The sequence below is a fragment of the Sapajus apella genome, unplaced genomic scaffold (genome assembly GCF_009761245.1).
Source record: "Sapajus apella isolate SASKATOON/1434 unplaced genomic scaffold, GSC_monkey_1.0 scaffold36, whole genome shotgun sequence".
NCBI lineage: Eukaryota > Metazoa > Chordata > Mammalia > Primates > Cebidae > Sapajus > Sapajus apella.
Window position 1 is genome coordinate 32,761,521 of NW_022436976.1, and position 25,538 is coordinate 32,787,058.

Here is a 25,538-nt window from a genome sequence, read left to right on the forward strand (position 1 = left end):
TTAAACCTGGGAGGCGGAGGTTGCAGTGAGCTGAGATCTCACCACTGTACTCCAGCCTGGGCAACAGAGCTGGACGCTGTCAAAAAAAAAAAAAAAAAAAAAAAAACAACTGTTCAGTAGTGTTGGGCAGTATATGTAAAAGCACTTTGAAAACTAGAATAAAATATGACATTATTACCTGAACACTAATGTGATGTTTGTTATATGACCACTGCAAAGTAATCAAAAACAGTTCAGGTTTAATGTAATTTTCCTGATTAGAAATCTAAAAGGAATTCATGTTTTTAAACTGACAATGAACAAAAGAACACTCAATTCAAATGTTGAAACCTATCATTTTCTTCTATTATGGATACTGTTATGGCAGCTAGAACCTTTCATCCAGTTCTAAACAAAATCAGAAACCAGTATCATAAAGCTTTAATTTAATTTTATTTTATTTTATTTTATTTATTTTTTTTTTTTTTTGAGACAGAGTTTCGCTGTTGTTGCCCAGACTGGAGTGCAATGGCACGATCTCGGCTCACCGCAACCTCCGCCTCCTGGGTTCAAGCAATTCTCCTGCCTCAGCCTCCCGAGTAGCTGGGACTACAGGCACGCACCATCATGCCCACCTAATTTTTGTATTTTTAGTAGAGACGGGGTTTCACCTTGTTGACCAGGATGGTCTCGATCTCTTGACCTCGTGATCCACCCGCCTCGGCCTCCCAAAGTGCTGGGATTATAGGCGTGAGCCACCGCGCCCGGCCTAAAGCTTTAATTTTAAAGCTAATTCCCTAATACTGAGTTCCCCAATCAAAGTAACATTGTCTTACAATTAAATTAATCCCATTTACAGAAGAGAGCCATACACCCTCACTACCAGTCTTAACATATTTTGGAACTTACTTGACCATTTTCTGAATCTCTTAGAATCCTGTTGCAGTTTGTTATCCAAGTAACTAGGGAGAAAATGTTTAAGCTACTCATAACTGTCATTGTGATATCTAGTCAAGGAGTCTGAATTCTTTCTTGGTGCACACTACAGCTAGTGGCCATGTGCCAGATTTACTGAAAATATATCCAAATCCTCAATATGTAGCAAGGAAACATTTACTTTTCAATAATTCCTCATTCCTATTCAGACTACAACTCAAGTCATCAAGATATACAACTCAAGTATAAGTTTTTCCCACAAAATGCTATACCATCACGAGACATGATACCCCAAAGATTAATGATAAAAGGAAAAATTTACCAACAGTGTAGACTCAAATGGTAGAAAGGATTATCAAAGGATACTGCAGGAAATGTGAGTCTCTCTTTGAATATTTAAAAATTGAGTAAATTCTATCTTCCTGGAGTGTTTTAGGTTACCTTTTCAGTACCCAGGGAAGACAAACAGGTGATCTGTCAAGATTGGCAAAATTTTTAACATTTGAGAAAAAAAATCCAATATTGACAAGACTGAAGGAAAAGAGGCATTCTCATACTCTGCTGTTGGAAATATACATTGGTTCAATCTTTTATGGCAATCTCCACTAATTTTTAAATATATACTACCCTGTGACACAGTGAATCCACTGTTTGAAATTTATCCTATGGATATACTTGCAAAAGTATGGAAAGACACAGGTAGCCGGGACCACAGACGTGTGCCACTACGCCTGACTAATTTTTGTATTTTTTGTAGAGATGGGGTTTCACCATGTTGCCCAGGCTGGTCTCAAACTCCTGGGCTCAAGCATTCCACCCACCTCTGCCTCCCAAAGTAATGGGAGTACAGGCATGCGCCACCATGCCCGGCACCTCTTAAAAATCTTTCTGTATTATCACTTATAGTCTTTATTCTTTTTAATGTCTACATACTATTTTCATTATAAGAAACCTGGTAATTCAATTATTGATAGACATATAGTTGTGTTAAGTTTGTTATTGCAAACAATGCTGCAGTAAGCATCCCTGCAGTCTTGATCTCCTGGGCTCAAGCAATCTTCCGACCTCAGCCTCCTGGGTAGCTGGCACTACAGGTGCATGCTACTGTTCCCAGTTAATTTTTTAATATTTTGTAGAGATGAAGTCTTGTTTTGCTGCCAAAGCTGGTTTCAAACTCCTGGCTTCAAGCAATCCTTCCACTTCAGCATCCCAAAGTGCTGGGATTACAGGCGTCAGCAACAGCGCCTAGCCTTATTTGACAGTTACTCATAAAGTTAAATATGTATCTGTCCTACGACCCAGCAATTCCACTCCAAGTTATCACCCCAAGAGAAATAAAAATATATGTCTGAAAACAGACTTGTATATAAACATTCATAGCAATCTTATTCATGCATCCCTAAACAGGAAACAATTCAAATATCCATCCACAGGACAATGGATATGCAAACTGATATATTTCAACAATAGAATACTACTTGGCAATAAAAAAGAACTAACTACTGATAAAAAGAAAAACTTGGATTAATTTTATAATCTGCTGAATGAAAGAAGCCAAGCACAAAAGAATACATACATGCACTGTATGATTCCAGTTATATGAAGTTCTAGGATCAGCAAAGCTAATCTGCCATGAGAGAAGTTAAACATCTCAGCCTGGTGGTGGTGGAAAGTGAGAGAGAAGTGTTTCAGGGAGGCCACAGGATTGACTGGAAATAGGCGGGCTAGAAATTTTGGGGTAATGAAAATGGTCTCGATCTTGTTTTGGCTGGTTGCTATCTGGATGTATATAATTGTCAAAAACAATTATCGATTTAAAGTATACAATTCAGTGATTTTTTTAGTGTATTCACAGAGTTGTGCGACTATCACAACAATCAATTTTAGAACATTTTCATCATCTCAAAAAGAAACTCCACACATACCCTTTAGATATCTCTCTCCTATGTTCCCTAGTCCTAAGCAACCACTAACCTATTTTCTGTCCTATGGATTTGCCTATTCTGGACATATCATAAAAATGGAATTTAAAAATGTTTTCAGAGTTCTATATTGTAGCATATGTCAGTACCTCCTTCCTTTCATGGCCAAAAGATATTCCATACTATAAATATACCACATTTTGGTCACAGTGGCTCACACCTGGGAGGCTGAGGTGGGCGGATCACTTGAGATCAGGAGTTTGAGACCAGTGCAGCCAACATAATGAAACCCCATCTCTACTAAAAATACAAAAATTAGCTGGATGTGGTGACAGGCACTGGAGTCTCAGTTATTCAGGAGGCTGGAGCAGGAGAATCGTTAGAACAAGGAAGGTGGAGGTTGCAGTGAGCCAAGATCGCACCACCGCCCTCCAGCCCTGGGGACAGAGTCAGACTATGTCAAAAAAAAATCTAAAAGAATAAAAATAAATATACCACATTTTGTTCATCAGTTGATAGACATCTGGGTTGTTTCTGGCTTTTGACTATTATGAATAATGCTGCTATAAACATCAGTGTGCACGTTTTGGCAAGAACTATGGATTTTTTTTTTTCCCAATTCCCATTTATTTTTGGTTCTTGGTGCAATGTCACTTTTTCAATATGAAAAAAGCAGCAAGTTCAACACAAAATAGAAATCTGAAGTGGAGGATAGAACAAAACTAAGCGTAAGGGGGGGAAAAAGCAACAGCAAAAGGAAGATATGAGATGTTGCAAAAAAGACGGAGGAGGGTTGCCCTCTCCGCTGGATAATGACTCAAACACTGATGTGGGAGTATACACCATTCACATAGAGTCAAGGATGTTAATTTTTTCTGGGGGTTAAGAAAAGGTGGGGATTGGGGACATTTCTGGAGGCCTAGGGACCAAGTCTAGTTCTCTTTCCCCACTTGATCCCCTTCTCTGATCAGGAGAAAGGGAGGAATTCAATGTGTGAGGGAGGTAGAGTCAGAGAGGGAAAGATTCTATTTGACAGAGTGAGGCAGACCTCTCCAAAGGGTAGAGCTTGGAGAAAGATTGGAAATGGAGAAAATACTGCTAACACCTCCCTTGAAGCTGAGAAATGGAAAATGAAAATACCTGGAAATTATGACTTGAATAGCCTGGATTTCCCTCTCAAAACTTTTAGGATGGAAAATCCCATCCCCTTCCTTGCGGTGACTTCTACCTGCCATCTTCTACCATCCTCAGCTTTGGGCTTAGGCTGGTGGCCATTATCTACATGGGCTTTCAAAACCCAGTTGGTTCTCAATGAGATCTGGATGAGACCCAGCTTCTTGCAGATTTTGAAAAAGGGAAATATTAACTGGACAGATGAAAGGGATGGGCACTGGAAGGAAATACAGGGTCACCCAGAATGGCAGTAACCTAGGCTTCCCAGGGTGGAAAGAGAAAGGAAACATTCCACAAACAAGTATTTATTGAGTACCTACTGTGTGCCAGGCACTGTTCTACATCCCCCAAAAGAAAAGAAAAAAATGGAAAACAAGATTGAGGCCGCAAACACAAATTCTGAGGGAGAGGAAAGGGGCAGGTAAGGAAGATGGCTAAGGGAACTCAGAAGCCTGAAGTGATGGGGGCTCTGTCTTAGGCCTCCTCTTCAGCCTCCTCACAGAAATCCTCCTCCTCTTCTGTGGTGGCATCCTGGTACTGCTAATACTCAGAAACGAGGTCGTTCATGTTGCTCTCAGCCTCAGTGAACTCCCATCTCATCCATGCCCTTGCCTGTGTACCAGTGGAGGAAGGTCTTCCAGCAGATCATGGCAGTGAACTGCTCCAGGTTCGCCTGAAGAGCTTCTGGATGGCCGTGCTGTTGCCGAGGAAGGTGACTGCCATCTTGAGGTCATGGGGTGAGATGTCACAGACAGCTGTCTTAATGTTGTTGGGGATCCTTTCCACAATTAGCTGCTGTTCTAGTTCTGCACGTTGAGCATCTGCTCATCAACCTCTTTCATAGACATCCATCCATGAAGACAGCGCCACAATGAGATATAAGCCGTGGCACGGGTCACAGGCAGCCATCATGTTCTTGGCATTGAAGACCTGCTGGGTGAGTTCGGACACTATGAGAGCTTGATACTGCTGATTTCCACGGCTGGTGAGAGGGGAAAGCCAGGCATGAAATAGTGGAGACATGGGAAGGGCACCAGGTTGACTGCCAACTTGCAGAGCTCAGCACTGAGCTGGCCAGGTAAGCGGAGGCAGGTAGTAACACCATTTATGGTGGCTGAGACAAGGTGGTTCAGGTCCCCATAGGTTGGCATGGTCAGCTTCAAAGTGTGGAAACAGATGTCATAGACGGCCTTGTTATCAATGCAGTAGGCTCATCAGTGTTCTCTACCAACTGATGGACGGAGAGGGTAGTATTGTAGGGCTCGACCACAGTGTCAGACACTTTGGGTGAAGGCACCACACTGAAGGTGTTCATAATGCAATCAGGGTGCTCTTCTCGGATCTTGCTGATAAGGAGAGTGCCCATTCCAGAGCCTGTGCCCCTGCCCAGTGAGTGGGTCAGCTGGAAGCCCTGCAGGCAGTCACAGCTCTCAGTCTCCTTCTGCACCACATCTAGGACTGAATCAACCAGCTTGGCCCCCTCTATGTAGTGTCCTTTGGCCCAGTTGTTGCCTGTCCCAGACTAACCAAAAACAAAGATGTCTGATCTAAACATCTGGCCAAAAGGGCCTGAGCTAGCAGAGTCCCTGGTCCCAGGTTCTACATCCACCAGGATAGCATGAGGAACATATCTGGCATCTGTGGCTTCATTGTAGTACTTGGAGATGCAGTCCAGCTACAGGTGCTGTCCTCATGTTAGGTGCCGGTGGGCTCAATGCCACGATCATCACTGATCACATCCCAGAACTTGGCACTAATCTGATTGCCACACTGACCAGCCTGGATGTGCAGATTTCCCTCATGGTTAAAATTTATTTTAATTTTTTTGCTTGCCTCAAGGTTTGTACAGGACAATAAAATATGCAATTTTTTTTCTCTGCTGGTTACAGGCTGAAAGGATGGAATGTGCCCCAGAGGCTAGAGCAGCAAGGTGCAAACGCGGCAGAAGGAAGGTTCTGAGAGACAGAAATGTGCATTTTCTTATATAAAAATTAGATCGGCTCTTCCCTTTTGCGGCCATCGCCCAAGCAGGAGCTGCCAAAATGAAGTTCAATCCCTTTGTGACTTCTGACCGAAGCAAGAATCGCAAAAGGCATTTCAATGCACCTTCCCACATTCGCAGGAAGATTATGTCCTCCCCTCTTTCCAAAGAGCTGAGACAGAAATACAACGTGCGATCCATGCCCATCTGAAAGGATGATGAAGTTCAGGTTGTACGAGGACACTATAAAGGTCAGCAGATTGGCAAAGTAGTCCAGGTGTACAGGAAGAAATACGTAATCTACATTGAACGGGTGCAGCGGGAAAAGGCTAATGGCACAACTGTCCATGTAGGCATTCACCCCAGCAAGGTGGTTATCACTAGGCTAAAACTGGACAAAGACTGCAAAAAGATCCTTGAACGGAAAGCCAAATCTCGCCAAGTAGGAAAGGAAAAGGGCAAATACAAGGAAGAAACAATTGAGAAGATGCAGGAATAAAGTAACCTTATATACAAGCTTTGATTAAAACTTGAAATGAAGGAAAAAAAAAAAAATTAGATCAAGGCTAGGCATGGTGGCTTACGGCTGTAATTCCAGCACTTTGGGAGGCTGAGGTGGGTGGATCACAAGGTCAGGAGTTTGAGACCAGCATGGCCAACGTTGTGAATCCTCGTCTCTATTAAAAATACAAAAGTCTGCCGGGCCATGGTGGCGTGCACCTATAATCCTAGCTACTCGACAGGCTGAGGCAGGAGAATCACTTGAATCTGGAAGCAGAGACTGCAGTGAGCTAGGATCACACCACTGCACTCCAGCCTGGGCGACAGAGTGAGACTCTGTCTTAAAAAAAAAAAATCAATCTAAATTTTAATAATATAGATATGAAATATTATATTGTTACTATAAAGCATGATTTCTGAGTGTTTCAGTTGATGGCTGAACAAAAATATCTAATAATGGCAAGCAAGCAAATTATAATAAAAATATGCTATTTCAGAGAAGAAAAAAGTGGTATGTCAACAAGAACAGCTAAAATGAAATGTCATATTCATCTCCTAATGAAACAGAGGTTTCCTATATGAGTAAGGAAGCTGTCTGATAGGTGGATTTGAGTGACTTCTTCACACACAAACTACAGTATAACTCTTAAAGGCTTCAGTGACCACATCACAAAAATATTATTATCATCCAGACATCTCCATGTCCCATTAGCAACAAAATCAACACTGAAGTATGACCTAATTCTTTTGAGGGATAAAAAAAAAAAACAGTTTAGTCTATTTATCAAAGGTAGAAAATAGTTTAAAAATAAAGTCTGTGTAGCATTGGGCACAATATTTACATGGAGATATGGTGCCTTGAGGGTGTCATACTAGAAAGCAAATTTTCTTTACAAATTAAAGAACATTCTTCCCTAAAAATGATTAAAAATTATTTTTCATACTGTGATAAAAACAAGAGGTTTAATACTGGCAAACAAACAAACAAGAACCAGTTAAGAGATCCATCATGGCTTCCTTTTGTAGAAATGTTGGGAAGAGAATTCTGGAAGTTATTGCGTTCCTACTCTTTTTGGGGGACTCTACTGTATACTTTACATACATGTATTTCCTCATTTAATCCACAGAACAGCCTTATAAGGCAGGTAATATATTCCTATTTTACAGATAAGAAACTAGATTAACTGGCTAATCTACATACTAAAGAGAATGAAGAGGTTGGTTCAAACCCAAGTTTCATTCACACAGAACATGTACCTATAATTCAGGTACACCCCTTACATACATACCACTTTCCATTCATAGCCACTATTCCTAAAAATGTATCTACACTATTGCCACTTTCTCACTTACACCTCTTTCTGAATCCCATTACTTTTATGCAAAACACTTCTTCAAAATTGCTCCAGGACTGCCAATGACTTTGTAACAGCCAAATCCAAAGGACACTTTTTGTTCTTTATCTATGTAACTTTTGTGGCCTGAATTTAGTTTTAATTGATTCAAATTCTCATCAATTAATCAAGATTATTTAAGTGTGCTCTACTTAATGGAAAATCAAAAACATTGCAGCTAAGCAATCATTTAAAGCACCAGCTACCAAGTTCAGAGAATATAATACTTCATTCAAATGAAAGGCTAAATCATTCACACTTAAGGAAAAAATGTTTTAAAAAATGTATGGGCCATGGTGGCTCACACCTGCAATCCAAGCACTTGGGAGGCCAAGGCGGGCGAATCACCTGAGGTCGGGAGTTCAAGACCAGCCTGATCAACATGGTGAAACCCCGTCTTTTTATATATATATATATATATATATATATATATATATTAAAAAAAAGAAAATAAAAAAAAATTTATGAAATCTGTATGTAGTATTACCTGTAGCTCCCAGTGGGTGTCCCTTTGAAATCAATCCACCACTAGGATTTATGACCCACTTTCCTCCATACGTATTATCTCCTCTATCAACCAGTGTTCCACCTTGTCCTGTAGAAGAAAAAATAATATTCACAAATATTAAAAGTAACAATAGAACAAACGATATGCTTTTCTAAGATTTCCATATAGCCAAGAATTTCTTGGAGCAAATATTTCTTAACAGCTCAAACTAACAATTTGAGATAAGCACTTTTAAAAGTAATAAATACTTATATTTTCAGAGTAATAAATACTTATATTTTGTTTCCTGCATGAAACAAAGCTCCTATTAGTTCCTTAGAGTTCTATGGCTTCCAAAATTGCTTCAAATACAGTAGAGATTCAGAGAACTAGGAGAATAGAATTTGTAGGGGGGAAACCCCACAAGTGCCGTGGCAAGGGTCTGAAGCCTTAGCCTGTTCCCATATAAATACTGATTTAGAAAAGAATTAGAAATGTAGGCACATAGTTATTCCTTTATATAATCATTTATAATCTTATAGTTACATATAATCATAAAGATATATACTCAATATGACCTTTAATTTTACTAATGACCATCGGGTTATGAAGCGTGAAACTGAGGTGACATTGTGAACAAAGTGATTCTAAGGCAAGATGCTCTAAGCCCTCTGTCACACCCACGTAAGGGCTGCTGGAGGGCGCCTCAGCTGTGCAGCAGCACCAGTGCTATGAAAGCACCCATTGTTTAGCCAGCTAGGGAAGGAGGTGTCCAAAATGACCAAGACATCTCCTTCCTGGGGAAGTTAGGAGAAAACTCCGCTTCTCCAAGCTCTTGTGGCAAGGCCTGACGGCTGTCAGGGAAACCCACAAACATCCAGGGGCTTAAGTATCTCTATGTGATCCTGTGCCTCAGTGGTCACGTTCCATGTCTACTCTCACGCCCTGCTTCTGCACCTGGTTTCTCTTTGTCTCAGAAGAATTAATGTCCTTGACATTTCTAACAAAATTGCGAAGAACACTGACACATTAGCTTTTCTCCTCACCTCAGCTACTTGAAAGTCCTGGCCCCCTATCCTCAAGACACATGATTTACCTGACCCTATCACTGATCACCATTACCTCACCCTACCTTCCCTGCCCACTGCTTTGTACTCAATAAAAGTCAGAGTGTCCAGGCACTCAGTGCCATCGCAGGTCTCTGCAATTTGGTTGGCAGTGGACCCCCGAGCCCAAACTCTCTTTTCTCTGTCTCTGTGTCTGTGTCTTTTATTTCTACAGTTTCTTGTTTCTACATCAACAGGGAGAGGCTCACAGAACCCTACAGGGCTGGACCCTGTAAGAACTGAAATGGATAAAATGCTATAACTAAAATAACTATGTCAGCTTTAAAAATTCATAATTTTGCCAAAATGTGTTCATTTCTATTTTCAACTGTACTGCCTATATACTGTGTAAGTATTTTTAATAAATGTGGAAAAGCAGGAGAAAAAAAGACAGTTTCAAAAAATGAAGAGAAATGTCTGAAAACACTGTTAAGCCACAAAAGTAAGATTAAAAAAAATATTTCGCATGCTCAGTGGCTTCAATGTTCCTGTCAATTTCCTGGTCACTGGTCATTTTTCCAGGTGGTTAAGAAGTAAATGGAAATGTATGTATGGTATAAAATTGTCCTCCACATCGTATTTCTGATAAGATAATAAGATGTGGAAACTCCAAATAATGATAGCAATGATGGGGGTGATGCTGTCAAAGGTAGCTAACAGCTTTTGAGCACTCACTCTGGCTCAGGTCTTGTTCTTATTATTTTCTATATATATAGTCAGCATCCATGGGTTCCACATCATGGATTTAACCATCCACAGGTCAAAAATATTCAGAAGAGGCCGGCGCAGTGGCTCATGCCTGTAATCCCAGCACTTTGGGAGGCCAAAGCAGGTGAATCACCTGAAGTCAGGAGTTCGAGATCAGCCTGGCCAAACCCGTCTCTACTAAAAATACAAAAATGAGCCAGGTGTGGTGGCGGGCCCCTGTAATCCCAGCTACTCGGGAGGCTGAGGCAGGAGAATTGTTTGAACCTGGGAGGCAGAGGTTGTAGTGAGCTGAGGTCACGCCACTGCACTGCAGCCTGGGCGACAAGAACGATATATATATATATATTCAGAAGAAAAAAAATTCCAAAAAGCAAAACTTGAATTTATATGTGCTGAGTACTACTTTGAATCCATGGGAATGAAGTGATGTATAGTTATTATAAGTAATCTAGAGATGATTTAAAGTATATGGGAGGATGTGCATAGGTTATATGCAAAAATTATGCCATTTTATATAAGCGACTTCCATGGATTTTGGTATTGTGGGAGGTCTTAGAAACAATCCCCCACAGATACTGAGAGATGACTGTATTTATATAATTTAATATTCAGTCCTATGAGGTAGGTGCTATCATTCTCACTTCCTAGATGAGAAAACAGACATGTTAAGTAACAGCCAAGGCAACAGCAAGAGATCTAGGATTAATACTCAGGCAGCCTGGCTCCACAGCCTGTGTTCTGCTCGTAACCAATATGCCTTCAAAAACAAAAGTTCCTCTATTGGTTAAATGAAATATACTAATCAAAGGATTTCAGATGACTAACACTTCTAATTTGCCTTTAAACCTAGGTTGTAGATAAAGAAAACCATTGGTTAAGAGATTCTCTCTTATTTTTTTGGTATGTTTCTACCTTAGATATTGCTCTAAGAAGTCCAGGCACAATGGCTCATGCCCATCATCCCAGCACTTTGGGAGGCCAAGGCGGGATGATAGCCCGAAGTAGGGAGTTTAAGACCAGCCTGGCCAACATGGAGAAACCCTGTCTCTACTAAAAATATAAGAATTAGCCAGGCACGGTGGTAGGCGCCTGTAATCCCAGCTACTCAGGAGGCTGAGGCAGGGAGAATCGCTTGAACCCAGAAGGTGGTTGTTGCAGTGAGCCAAGATAGTGCCATTGCACTCTAGCCTAGGCAACAGAGCAAGACTGTCTCAAAAATAAAAATAAAAGATTCTGGCTGGGCGCAGTGACTCATGCCTGTAATCCAAGCACTTTGGGAGGCCAAGGTGGATGGATCACCTGAGGTCAGGAGTTCAAGACCAGCCTGGCCATCATGGTGAAACCCCATCTTAAAAAAAAATAAAAAATAGGCCGGGCGCGGTGGCTCAAGCCTGTAATCCCAGCACTTTGGGAGGCCGAGGCGGGTGGATCACGAGGTCAAGAGATCGAGACCATCCTGGTCAACATGGTGAAACCCCGTCTCTACTAAAAATACAAAAAATTAGCTGGGCATGGTGGCGCATGCCTGTAATCCCAGCTACTCAGGAGGCTGAGGCAGGAGAACTGCCTGAACCCAGGAGGCGGAGGTTGCGGTGAGCCGAGATCGCGCCATTGCACTCCAGCCTGGGTAACATGAGTGAAACTCCGTCTCAAAAAAACAAAAAGCAAACAGTGAGTTCTTTTTTTTTGAGACAGAGTCTTGCTCTGTCGTCCAGGCTGGAGTGCAGTGGTGCAATCTCAGCTCACTATAACCTCCGACTCCTGGGTGCAAGGGATTCTCCTGCCTCAGCCTTCTGAGTAGCTGGGACTGCAAGCGCATCTACCATGCCCTATTAATTTTTGTATTTTTAGTAGAGACGAGGTTTCACCATGTGTCCAGGATGGTCTTGATCTCTTGACCTCGTGATCTGCCCACCTCGGCCTCCCAAAGTACTGGGATTACAGGCATGAGCCACCATGCCCAGTTGTTAATTCTTTTATCTAATGGTCAAAGTGAAGTTTTCTCAGTGAAATTTACCAAATAAATCTGCCCTATTAAAAAATGTTACCTTCTGGACAGAGTCCCAATGCTTCATAAGTAAGGAGTTCATTGGCAGAAAAGCAATCATGAAGTTCTATTACGTCAATATCACTTGGTGTCAGGCCAGATTTCTCATAGCATTTTCTTGCAGCTTCTTTACTCATATCAAAGCCAACCTAAAACCAAAACCATATATAAATAAAAGGCACCAAAGCTGGGCCTTTTAGACAAGTATTTTAAGAGATTAATAGATGTATAACCTTAACAACCGATACTCGACCACATATATTGAAATCTTAGCCAGGTGCTCATACCTATAATCCCAGAACTTTGGGAGGCCGAAGCAGGAGGATCGCCTGAGCCCAGGAGTTTGAGACCAGCCTGGGCAACATTGGAAGATCCAGTCTCTACAAATAATTTAAAAATTAGCCTGGTGTGGTAGTATGTGCCTGTGGTCCTAGCTATTTGGGAGCCTAAGGCAGGATGATCGTTTGAGCCCAGGAGGTAAAGGCTGCAGTGAACCAGGATCACCTCACTGAATTCATCTGGATGAAAGAGCAAGATCCTGCCTCAAAAAAAAAAAAAAAAAAGAGAGAGAGAGAGAAGAAAGAGGAAAGGATCACTTGAGCCCAGGAGTTCAAGACCAGCCTGGGAAATACGGCAAAACTCACAAACATTAGCTGGGCATGGTGGCATGTGCCTATAGTCCCAGCTACTTGGGAGGCTGAAATGGGGGAGGATTGATTGGGCCAGGGATGTGGAAGTTATAGTAAGCTGAGATCACACTACTGCATTCCAGCCTGGGTGACAGAGTAAGACCCTGTCTAAAAAAAAAAGAAAAGGGCCGGGCGCGGTGGCTCAAGCCTGTAATCCCAGCACTTTGGGAGGCCGAGGTGGGTGGATCACGAGGTCAAGAGATCGAAACCAGCCTGGTCAACATGGTGAAACCCCGTCTCCACTAAAAATACAAAAAATTAGCTGGGCATGGTGGTGTGTGCCTGTAATCCCAGCTACTCAGGAGGCTGAGGCAGGAGAATTGCCTGAACCCAGGAGGCGGAGGTTGTGGTGAGCCAAGATCGCGCCATTGCACTCCAGCCTGGGTAACAAAAGAGAAACTCCCCCTCTCAAAAAAAAAAAAAAAAAAAAAAAAAAGAAAAGAAAAAAAACAAGAGCAACAACAAAACGAAACAAAACAATCTTTGTTTTTCCCTTAACTCTGTAAGATTGGAATTCTAGGTATAGTCAACTTAAAAAATAAAGATAAATAGCATGTCTAGTTAATTAACAGTTACCATATAATAATGCATGCCTCCATCATAAGAAGCACGTTCTCATTAGCTATTTTCCCTTAACAGATTTTTAAGGATGGACTATAATACTACAATTTTTAGACCAATTTTTGCAAGTAAACAACTTCCAAAGCTGATGACAGCATAAGGTCACTTTGAAATTTTAAACAGCAATTCTTTAATTTGATTAATAAAATGAAATCAGCAGGCACAGAGGCTCACATCTTTAATCCTGGCACTTTGGGAAGCTGAGGCCAGCAGATCACTGGAGGTCAGGTGTTCAAGACCAGCCTAGTCAACATGACGAAACTCTATCTCCTCTAAAAGTACAAAATATTAGCCAGGTGTGGTGGCACATGCCTGTAATCCCAGCTACTTGGGAGGCTGGGGTAGGAGAATCGCTTGAACTTGGGAGGCAGAGGTTGCAGCCAAGATCATGCCACTGCACTCCAGCCTCGGTGACAGAGTGAGACTCTGTTTCAAAAATAAAAAATAAAACAGAATCTCAGACATACCATTTTAATCATGCTTTTTTCTTCAAACGAGCTTGGCAAATCAGTCATCATTTCTTGTGCCAAAATTTCCACAGCTTTGGGTTGCAGGCCATACTTCTGTACAAATGCTTCACTGGCCAAAATTGCTGCTGCAGCACCATCTGAAGTAGGACTAAGAGGAGGTAAAAATAATTCTCCACACCCAGTAGCACCTGATCATAGGATTGCAGACTAGGAGTTCCTTCTATGTGAAAAGAAAGGCAAATGTGCTTGCTGGTCAGTGGGTTGTCTCCTTTGTGATACCTACAGTTGTAAATCACATATGCTTCCCACCTGAGAACTGGACCTCTATCAAGAACTTAAATGTTGTCAAACACTACTTGGTATCTAGGAGTCCCAAAAAGTTCTTATTGCAAAGAATCACCAATTTGCCTTTAGAGATGCATAAGGCATCTTCTGGGAACTTCTGAGGAGTAAGTCCGAAGGTTATTCCTATCCTAGTACAACAAGGATTCTACTATAGACTGCCTCAGCTCCAACTTTGCTATCTGCAAATAACTCAGTCCTGAAATCCTTTTGGAAACTGGGAAAGGATAGATTGGAAGCCCTCTGTGAGGTCAGTTAGACTTTCTAAGGTTTAACCACAGGTGGGTGGCAGGAAGGGGAGCAGTTACTTCTCTCATTAAACGTTAAAATATATTTTTCTTACCAACATTGTAAGATTGTCAAAAAATCAAAAACTTTTTTAGATGCCATCACTTCATCTAAACTGTATTCATCTTGGAACTGGGAATACCTAAATATAAAATAAATATTAGTTACAAAATGTGTGGCAGCAACTGCAAATTTTGTTGCAGAGTTAGAAACCGAATAATATGTAAATATTCTTTTCACAACTGAAAGGCAGATTTTTATGAAAAGCTTCGACCTCTAATAAATGAGTCAACTGAATTGACCTTTTTAAAAATCCTAACTCTAAAATACCATGTTTTATTTTTTTTAATTTGGTCTTTGTCCTGGGTTCCTGGTTCAGAGCTTCTAAAACCCTTAGAATTTCCTGAATGATAGAAGTGTCTTTGTTATGCTAATGAGGTGACTTATGGTGGGCCTTGTTATCTTCAAAATGGGAGACTGACCACCAAAAGACCAACCATGTGACTACAGGGTTGAGACTTTTGAGCCAGCTCAACCTCTGAGAAAAGGAAGACTGGAGATTGAGTTCAGTCATGCGGCCAGTGATTTAATCTAGCATGCTGACATAATGAATTCACAAAAAATCTGGACATGGGCCAAGCACGGTGGCTCATGCCTGTAATCCCAGCACTTTGGGAGGCCAAGGTGGGCAGATCACTTGAGGTCGAGAATTTGAGACTCGCCTGGCTAACATGGTGAAATCCTGTCTCTACCAAAAATACAAAAATTAGGTGGGCATGGTGGCAGGTGCCCGTAATCCCAGCTACTCAGGAGGCAGAGGCAGGAGAATGGCTTCAACCCAGGAGGTGGGGGCTGCAGTGAGCTGAGATCACCCCACTGCATTCTAACCTGGGCAATAGAGCGAGACTCAGTCTCAAAAAAAAAAAAAAAAAAAAAAAAATGGACACGGTGTTCAGTGGGACTTTCTGACTAGTGAACATCTTGATGTATCCGGAGGATGACATGTCCTGACTCCATAGGGAAAAGGCAAGAAAGCTTTGCTTTGGGATCCTCCCAGACCTCACTGTATATGCCTCTTCATTTGGCTGTTTCTGATTTATATCCTTTATAATATAATGTAATTTTAATTACTTTCCTGAGTTCTGTAAGTCGTTCTAGTGAATTATTGAACTCAAGGGAGTCATGGGAGCCCCTGGATTGGTGGCCAGTTAATCAAAAGTAGAGTGGCATGGGCATCCCACTTGAAGTTGATGTCTGACGTATGAGCAGTCCTGTGAGGACTGGGTCCTTAATTCATAGTTCGCATTAACTCCCAGGTGCTTCATGCCAGAATTGAGTTGCAATATACTCAGCTGGTGTTAGATCAGTTGGGGATTAAAACAGAATACTATATTTATGTTTCCTGGCAAATTATAGAATACTAGCTCCTTAAAAGCAAAATCAAGTGACCTGCAGTTCAACTTTTGTGATAACATTATACAAGTAAATTAATTAAAGCTAATGGAGCTTTTAAATAAATGTACAAAATGGCCAGGCGTGGTAGCTCACACTGGTAACCCAGCACTTTGGGAGGCCAAAGTGGGCAGATCACCTGAGGTCAGGAGTTTGAGACCAGCCCGGCCAACAAGACAAAACCCGGTCTCTACTAAAAATACAAAAATTAGCCAGGATCATGGCATATGCCTATAATCCCAGCTACTCAGGAGGCTGAGGCATGAGAATCGCATGAATCCAGGAGGCAGAGGTTGCAGACAGCCAATATCATGTCACTGCACTCCAGCCTGGGCGAAGACACTCTGTCTAAAAAAAAAAAAAAAAAACTGTCTCTGATAATTCTAGTCTACAAAATTTAAAAAGATGTTACATACAAGTGACATTTAACTATTAACAAAATTACAAATAATGGTTTAAAACGGGGACTGGTTATTTCCAACTAAAATTATTACAATAAATTTCACTAAAGTTGCAATATATGTCCAATTATATCTTTTATTTATTACGAATTTATTTTATTATTATTATTTTAGTGATAGGATCTTGCTCTATCGCCCAGCCTGGAATGCAGCAGCACCATCATGGCTCACTGCAGCCTGGACTTCCCAGGCTCAAGCCATCTTTCTACCTTAGCCTCCTGAGTAGCTAGGACTACAGTGCAGGCCACCACACCCAGGTAATTTTTTAATTATTTTGTAGAGACAATGTCTTGCTATGTTGCCCAGGCTGGTCTTAACTCTTGGCCTCAGGAGATCTTCCTGCCTCAGCCTCCCAAAGCATCAGGATTACAGTGTGAGCCACCACACCTGGACCCCAATGACATCTTTTAATATTAGTCACTCACATTCTTTTTTTAAAAAGTCATTAGTTGGCCAGGTGCAGTAGCTCATGCCTCTAATCCCAGCACTTTGGGAGGCCGAGGCAAGCAGATCACCTGAGGTCAGGAGTCCGAGACCAGCCTGGCCAACATAGCAAAACCCCAACTCAACTAAAAACACAAAAATTAGCTGGGCATGGTGGCTCCTATAGTCCCAGCTACTAGGGAGGTGGAGGTTGCAGTGAGCCGAGATCACACCACTACACTCCAGCCTGGGCAAAAGAGTGAGACTCAGTCTCATACACACACAAAAAAGTCATTAGCTTAAATGATATTCTAAATATAAAGTGGCCAAAAACTGGAACTGAAAAGCTGTAAAAAGTTTACTTAAGTATAAGCCTTTTGTAAGAAAAAAATATAACATTCTAGTTGATATAATTGAGATCTTGGCATTTGCTTTTCAAGTATAAAGTTGCATATTACATAGTAGGATAACCCAGATTTTCATTATTTCATGTCTCTGAAATACTTACGGGTTATTAACTGAATGTTTATGATTTTTCCATCCAATTTTTGCAAAGTGTTCAATTTTTGTTCCTGTAGAGAAAGCAAACATCTACTAGTGGGTGAATGTTTTTCTGCTGCCTATTAACAAATGTTGCAGTGGTACTCAGTATTCTGCTAAATATTTCCATATTTTCCCTTTCATATATATTATCAGTATTAAAGACTTCAGCACTGTTCCCGCAAATAAGTTTTATTTATTATTAAATGTGGGCCTAATTAATGAACTGAATCAACTAATAAGCACACAAGATAAAAGCATTTCAAACTGGTCTATTCTGACTAAAATAAGAGACAAAGAAGGGCATTACATAATGGTAAAAGGATCAATGTAACAAGAAGAGCTAGCGATCCTAAATATATACGCACCCAATACAGGAGCACCCAGATACATAAAGCAAATTCTTAATTACATACAAAGAGACTTAGACTCCCACACAATAATAATGGGAGACTTTAACACTCCACTGTCAATATTAGACAGATCAATGAGAGAAAATTAAAAAGGATATCCAGGACTTGAACTCAGACCTGGACCAAGCAAACCTGATAAGAGTTACAGAGCTCTCCATCACAAATCCACAGAATATACATTCTTCTCAGCACCACATCACACCTACTCTAAAATTGACCACATAATTGGAAGTAAATCACTCCTCAGCAAATGCAAAAGAACGGAAATCATATCAAGCAGTCCCTCAGACTACAGTGCAATCAAATTAGAACTCAGAATTCAGAAACTAACTCAGAACTGCACAGCTTCATGAAAACTGAACAACTGGCTCTTGAATGTTGACTGGATAAACAATGAAATGAAGGCAGAAATAAAGATGTTCTTCGTTGGGAGGCCGAGGCGGGTGGATCACAAGGTCAAGAGATCGAGACCATCCTGGTCAACATGGTGAAACCCCGTCTCTACAAAAAAACTGCAAAAAATTAGCTGGGCATGGTGGCGCGTGCCTGTAATCCCAGCTACTCAGGAGGCTGAGGCAGGAGAATTGCCTGAACCCAGGAGGCGGAGGTTGCGGTGAGCCGAGATCGCGCCATTGCACTCCAGCCTGGGTAACAAGAGCGAAACTCCGTCTCAAAAAAAAAAAAAAAAAAAAAAAGATGTTCTTCAAAACCAATAAGAACAAAGACATACCAGAATCTCTGGGACATATTTAAAGCAGTGTCTAGAGAAAAATTTATAGCGATAAATGCCCATATGAGAAGCAAGGAAAGATCCAAAATCGACACCTTATCGTCAAAATTGAAAGAGCTAGAGGAGCAAGATCAAAAAAACTCAGAACCTAGCAGGAGACAAGAAATAACTAAGACCAGAGCAGAACTGAAGGAGATACAGACACAAAAAACCCTTCAAAAAAATCAGTAAATCCAGGAGCTGGTTTTTCGAAAAGATCAACAAAATAGACAGACCACTAGCCAGATTAATAAAAAAGAAAAGAGAGAATAATCAAATAGATGCAATAAAAAATGATAAAAGGGATAACACCACAGATTCCACAGAAATACAACCCACCATCAGAGATTACTGCAAACAACTCTATGCACATAAACTAGTAAACCTGGAAGAAATGGATAAATTCCTGGACACTTGCATCCTCCCAAGCCTAAACTAGGAAGAAGTCAAAATCCTGAATAGGCCAATAACAACAGCTGAAGTTGAGGCAGCGATTAATAGCCTACCACACAAAAAAAGCCCAGGTCCAGATGGGTTCACAGCTGAATTCTACCAGACACACCACTCCTTCTGAAACTACTCCAAACAATCCAAAAAGAGGGAATCCTTCCCAAATAATTTTATGAGACCAACATCATCGTGATACCAAAACCTGGCAGAGACTCAACAAGTAAAGAAAACTTCAGGCCAATATCCATGATGAACATAGATGCAAAAATCTTCAATAAAATACTGGCAAACCGATTGCAACAGCACATCAAAAAGCTTATCCATTACAATCAAGTAGGCTTCATCCCAGAGATGCAAGGCTGGTTCAACATAAACAAGTCTCTAAATATAATTCACTACATAAACAGAACCAAAGACAAAAACCACATGATTATCTCAATAGATGCAGAGAAGGCCTTCAACAAAATTCAACAGCCCTTTATGCTAAAAACTCTCAATAAACTAGGTATTGATGGAACGTATCTCAAAATAATAAAAGCTATTTATGACAAACCCACAGCCAATATCATACTGAAAATTGGCAAAAACTGGAAGCATTCCCTTTGAAATCTGGCACTAGACAAGGATGCCCTCTCTCACCACTCCTATTCAACATAGTAATGGAAGTTCTAGCCAGAGCAATCAGGCAAGAAAAACAAATAAAGGGTATTCAATTAGAAAAGGAGGAAGTCAAATTGTCTCTATTTGCAGATGACGTGATTGCATATTTAGAAGACCCCATCGTCTCAGCCCAAAATCTCCTGAAACTGATAAGCAACTTCAGCAAACTCTCAGGATACAAAATCAGTGTGCAAAAATCACAAGCATTCCTATACACCAATAACAGACTAACAGAGAGCCAAATCAAGAACAAACTGCCATTCGCAATTACTACAAAGAGAATAAAACACCTAGGAGTACAACTAACAAAGGATGTAAAGGACCTCTTCAAGGAGAACTACAAATCATTGCTCAATGAAATAGCAGAGGACGCAAACAGATGAAGAAACATTCCATGCTTGTTAGGAAGAATCAATATCATGAAAATGGCCATACTGCCCAAAGTAATTTATAGATTCAATGCTATCCCCAAAAGCTACCAATGACCTTCTTCACAGAACTGGAAAAAACCACCTTAAACTTCATATGGAACCAAAAGAGAGCCCACATAGCCAAGTCAATTCTAAGCAAAAAGAACAAAGCTGGAGGCGTCATGCTACCTGATTTCAAACTATACTACAAGTCTACAGTAATCAAAACAGCATGGTACTGGTACCAAAACAGAGAATATAGACCAATGGAACAGAACAGAGGCTTCGGAAGCAGCACCACACATCTACAACCATCTGATCTTTGACAAACCTCACAAAAGCAATGGGGAAGGATTCCCTGTTTAATAAATGGTGTTGAGAAAACCGGCTAGCCATGTGCAGAAATCAGAAAGTGGACCCCTTCCTGACACCTTACACTAAAATTAACTCTAGATGGATTAAAGACTTAAACATAAGACCTAACACCATAAAAACCCTAGAAGAAAATCTAGGCAAAACCATTCAGGACATAGGCATAGGCAGGGACTTCATGACTAAAACACCAAAAGCATTGTCAACAAAAGCCAAAGTAGACAAATGGGATCTAATTAAACTCCAGAGCTTCTGCACAGCAAAAGAAGCAATCATTAGAGTGAACAAGCAATCAACAGAATGGGAAAAAATTTTTGCAATCTACCCATCTGACAAAGGACTTATATCCAGAATCTACAAAGAACTAAAACAGATTTACAAGAAGAAAACAAACAAACCCATTCAAAAGTGGGTGAGGGATATGAACAGACACTTTTCAAAAGACATATATGTGGCCAACAAACATATGAAAAAATGCTCATCATCACTGGTCATTAGAGAAATGCAAATCAAAACCACATTGAGATAACATCTCACGCCAGTTAGAATGGCGATCACTAAAAAATCTGGAGACGACAGATGCTGGAGAGGATGTGGAGAAATAGGAACACTTTTACACTGCTGGTAGGAGTATAAATTAGTACAACCATTGTGGAAGACAGTGTGGCAATTCCTCAAGGACCTAGAAATAGAAATTCCATTTGACCCAGCAATCCCATTATTCGGTATATATCCAAAGGATTACAAATCGTTCTACTATAAGGACACATGCACACGAATGTTCATTGCAGCACTGTTTACGATAGCAAAGACTTGGAACCAACCCAAATGCCATCGATGATAGACTGGACAGGGAAAACATGGCACATATATACCATGGAATACTATGCAGCCATAAAAAGTGATGAGTTTGTATCCTTTGTAGGGATATGGATGAACCTGGAAACCAACATTCTCAGCAAACTGACACAAGAACAGAAAATCAAACACCGCATGTTCTCACTCATAGGCGGGTGTTGAACAATGAGTACACATGGACACAGGGAGGGGAGTATCACACACTGAGATCTGTGGGGGGGTACTAGGGGAGGGACAGCAGGGGGTAGGGAGTTGGGGAGGGATAACATGGGAAGAAATGCCAGATACAGGTGATGGGGATGAAGGCAGCAAACCACATTGCCATGTATGTACCTATGCAACAATCCTGCAAGTTCTTCACATGTACCCCAGAACCTGAAGTGCAATTATATATACATATAAAGAAAGAAAGAAAGAAAAGAAAAAAAGAAAAAAGAAAATGATGAAGAAGAGCAACAAGGATGAAGCTCTTTAAGATGATCACTTTCCACTTAATGAATAGTAAATATATTTTCCTTATGCTTTTAATAATATTTTCTTTTCTCTAGCTTATAAGAATATAGTGTGCAATATATGTAATATAAGAATATGTGTAAATCAACTGTTTATGTTATCAGTAAGGCTTCTGGTCAAGAGCAGGCTATTAGTTAAGTTTGAGGGGGGAATCAAAAGTTATACATGAATTTCTGACTATGCAGGAGGTTAGTACAACTAACCCCTCTATTGTTCAGGGGTCAACTGTACATTTATATAAAATGACAAGAATAGGCATATCCAAAGAAAAACAAAGTAGATGAGTGGCTGCCAGCAACTACAAGAGGAGGTAATGTACTGCTAATGGGTACAGGGTTTCCTTTTTGGTTAATGAAATGTTCCGAAATTAATCATGGTGATGGTCATGCAACTCTGGGAATATGCAAAAAAATCACTGAATTATACACTTTAAAAGAGTAAATTATATGGTATGTGAATTATATCTCAATAAAGCTGTTATTAACAACAAATAAAATGTTAAATTGTCCAAGTCAAAAAACTAAAAATAAGAACAAAGTAAACCAAAAGAAAGTTCCAGAAAGATGAAGAAATTAATGAGGGTAAAGAATAGAAAGAATAGACATAATTAACCAAATGCTGCTATTTTGAAAAATTTAACAAAAGAGACAAATTACTAGCTAATTTCATCAAGGGAAAAGAGAGAAGCCATAAATGCACACAAACAATAACTAACAAGAGGAGAATATCATTGAAATAGAAATAAAAATTTACATTGTTAAAAGACTACTTTTCAGACTTCTATACAAATTGATTTGAAAATCTAAATGACATGGATAATTTCCTGGAGAAGTAGACTGCCAAATTTGGCCCCATTGGAAAGATAATGTTTAAACATAAAAAAAAAGAATACCAAGCAACTACCAAGCCAAAAAAAAGAATCGGGCCCAGATGATTTCACAAGGAATTCTACCAAATGTACAAAGCAGTTGGTTTCAGTGTTCCAGAAATTGATAATTTCCAACAACCAACTGCTTTGTACGTTTTATAGAAACCTACAAAGGTTTAAAGGTTAAAGCTACAAAGATTTAATTGAGAAGGAGTCTGTTGCTCAGGCTGGAGGTTTCACACCTTCAAACTGGGCAACAGACTCCTTCTCAATTAAAAAAAAAGTTGTTTATTTATTTATTTATTTGTTTGTTTAATTGAGAAGGAGTCTGTTGTCCAGGCTGGAGCACAGTGGCACCATCTCGGCTCATTGCAACCTCCATCTCCCGGGTTCAAGCAATGCACCTGCCTCAGCCTCCTGAGTAGCTGGGATTACAGGCGCCTGCCACCACGCCTAGCTAATTTTTTGTATTCTTAGTAGAGACAAGGTTTCATCATGTTGACCAGGCTGGTCTCGAACTACTGACCTCAGGTGATCGGCCTGCCTCAGCCTCCTGAATGTGCTGGGATTACAGATGAGCCACCGTGCCTGGCCCCTATTTCTTTTTATGAAGCAAGTATAAAATTAACACTCAAACTTGATGATAATAATAATAATATATATATCACTTATGAACAATGATTTGAAATTACTAAATAATAGCAACAGAATGTAATTCCACATTAAAAACAGCAATACATCATGATCAAGTGGTATTTATTTCAGATATGCAAAATTGGTTTACAGTTAGGAATTCATTAATAAAATAGTCTAGCCATAGATCTAAGTGGAGAATATAATGCAATTATCTCCATAGATGCTGGAAAAGCTACAAAATTCAATACCCATTCCCAAAAAAAAAAAAAAAAAAAGAAAAAACCACAAGAATGTGGTAGTTTATATGCAGCAATCACTAATTTATACACTACAATCCCTGCCTAGAATAGTGCCTGAAATATAAAGAGAAATGAAAAATATTTTACATGAGTTATTCAGTTGAAAAAAAAATGGAGAAGGAATAACCAAAGAGGTTAAAAAAACAAAACAAACAAACCAGGAGAATGAGGTGTCATGGAGGCCAAGAGAAGAGAATGTTTCAAGAAGTGAGTGGTCAGAAGAGACTAATTCGGGCCAAGTGCAGTGGCTTACATCTGTAATCCCAGCACTTTGGGAGGCCAAGACAGGAGAATCACTTGAAGCTAGGAGTTAGAGACCAGCCTGGCCAATATAGTGAGACCCCATCTCTAAAAAAAAAAAAAAAAAAAAAATTAACTGAGCATGGTGGCATACACCTGTAGTCCAAGGCAGGAGAATCACTTGAGTCCAGGAATTCAAGGCTATAGAGAGCTATCATCGTGCCACTGCACTCCAACCTGCATAACAGAGTAAAACCCTCACCTTGAAAAAACAATTATAATCCATGATTCAAGGAGACAAGATTTGTATTATTTTTCCTATTTCAACTTCCTGCTGTGGAGTACTTTAGGTACTTCCCATACCATAGTCTATATGTAAATACTTTCTCTATGACCAAGTTCTACAATAACTATTGCTTCAATTTAATTCAAAAAACATTTTACATCTTATATATCCTGGCATCCTTCATAATTCCTTAATAAAAAACTGTGGTTTCTCATCTCATGTATATAACTAGTAGGAGGCCTCAAAGTTTTTAAACTGTAACATACCATATTTTTCTATATGTTCTTTTCCAGCAAGCCCAAACATCTGAGGAGCAACTGGGTGAGCAGACAATCCATACTTATCGATCAGGAGGTCAAGATGTTTATCCAAGGGACTCGTCCTATCTGAAAACTAAGAGAGGGGGGACAAAATTTCATAAGTAGTTGACATGATAAGTGTCTTTTTCAAAACTATTAGAGTGCTATTAAGACATTTATTTATTTATTCTAAACACACAGTACACCAAAAATGGTCAATGTGAATAAATCAGGACGTGCTCCACAGGGAAACATGGGAAGAAGAAAAAATAATCAACTAAGCAAGGAGGTATTAACTCTTTCAAGAAATAGTTATTGGGCATCCAGTATGTACCAGTAACTATTCAAGACATGGGAGAAAAAAGAGTGAACTAATAAGATAAAGACTCGCTCATCTGGTGTTGACATTGAGGGGGGAGGAAGGTAAAAGGTGATGAGGACAGTAATAATATATTTATGACTGAGTGATGACTAATAAGAAAAGGTTATTAAATGATTAATATAAAAAAGAAAATAAATATAAAATATAAATAATAATGCTACAGAAAAGAAGAAATCTGAATAAGAAGATAAAGTCTGAAGGTGGAAAGTGCTATTTTATAAACAATAGAGCCAGGCACAGTGGCTCATGCCTGTAATCCCAACACTTTGGGAGGCCAAGGCAGGTGAAACACCTGAGATCAGGAGTTCGAGACCAGCCTGACCAACATGGAGAAACCTCGTCTCTACTAAAAATACAAAATTAGCTGGGTGTGGTGGCACATGCATGTAATCCCAGCCACTTGGGAGGCTGAGGTAGGAGATTGCCTTGAACCTGGGAGGCAAAGGTTGCAGTGAGCCAAGATCTCGCCATGGCACTCCAGCCTGGGAAACAAGAGCGAAACTCCATCTCAAAAAAACAAAACAAAATGAAAACAATAGTCAAGGAGGCATCATTGATAAGGA

At 40.1% G+C, this 25,538-nt stretch overlaps 1 protein-coding gene and 2 pseudogenes across 7 annotated transcripts in view; 1 reads left to right on the top strand and 2 right to left on the bottom strand.

Moving 5' to 3' along the window:
- SCP2 (sterol carrier protein 2) overlaps nucleotides 1–25,538 on the bottom strand; it is a 105,740-nt gene that overhangs the window by 46,148 nt on the left and 34,054 nt on the right. For 4 of the 5 annotated variants that reach the window (XM_032296978.1, XM_032296981.1, XM_032296977.1 and 1 more), the window contains 6 exons: nucleotides 24,561–24,687; nucleotides 17,489–17,552; nucleotides 14,700–14,786; nucleotides 14,012–14,162; nucleotides 12,236–12,383; nucleotides 8,374–8,481 (listed from right to left, as the gene is read on the bottom strand). In XM_032296978.1, the coding sequence (XP_032152869.1) occupies nucleotides 8,374–8,481; nucleotides 12,236–12,383; nucleotides 14,012–14,162; nucleotides 14,700–14,786; nucleotides 17,489–17,552; nucleotides 24,561–24,687 (685 nt within the window). Of the gene's footprint in view, nucleotides 1–185; nucleotides 212–8,373; nucleotides 8,482–12,235; nucleotides 12,384–14,011; nucleotides 14,163–14,699; nucleotides 14,787–17,488; nucleotides 17,553–24,560; nucleotides 24,688–25,538 lie in introns of those variants that run through there. The other variant, XM_032296982.1, reaches the window with a different exon arrangement.
- On the bottom strand, nucleotides 3,441–6,030 carry LOC116564133 (annotated as a pseudogene). The gene is made up of 2 exons (XR_004274742.1): nucleotides 6,025–6,030; nucleotides 3,441–5,927 (listed from the first exon to the last, which is right to left on the bottom strand). The product of XR_004274742.1 is annotated as a tubulin beta-7 chain pseudogene (transcript).
- On the top strand, nucleotides 6,033–6,530 carry LOC116564030 (annotated as a pseudogene). Its single transcript, XR_004274694.1, has one exon. The product of XR_004274694.1 is annotated as a 60S ribosomal protein L26-like (transcript).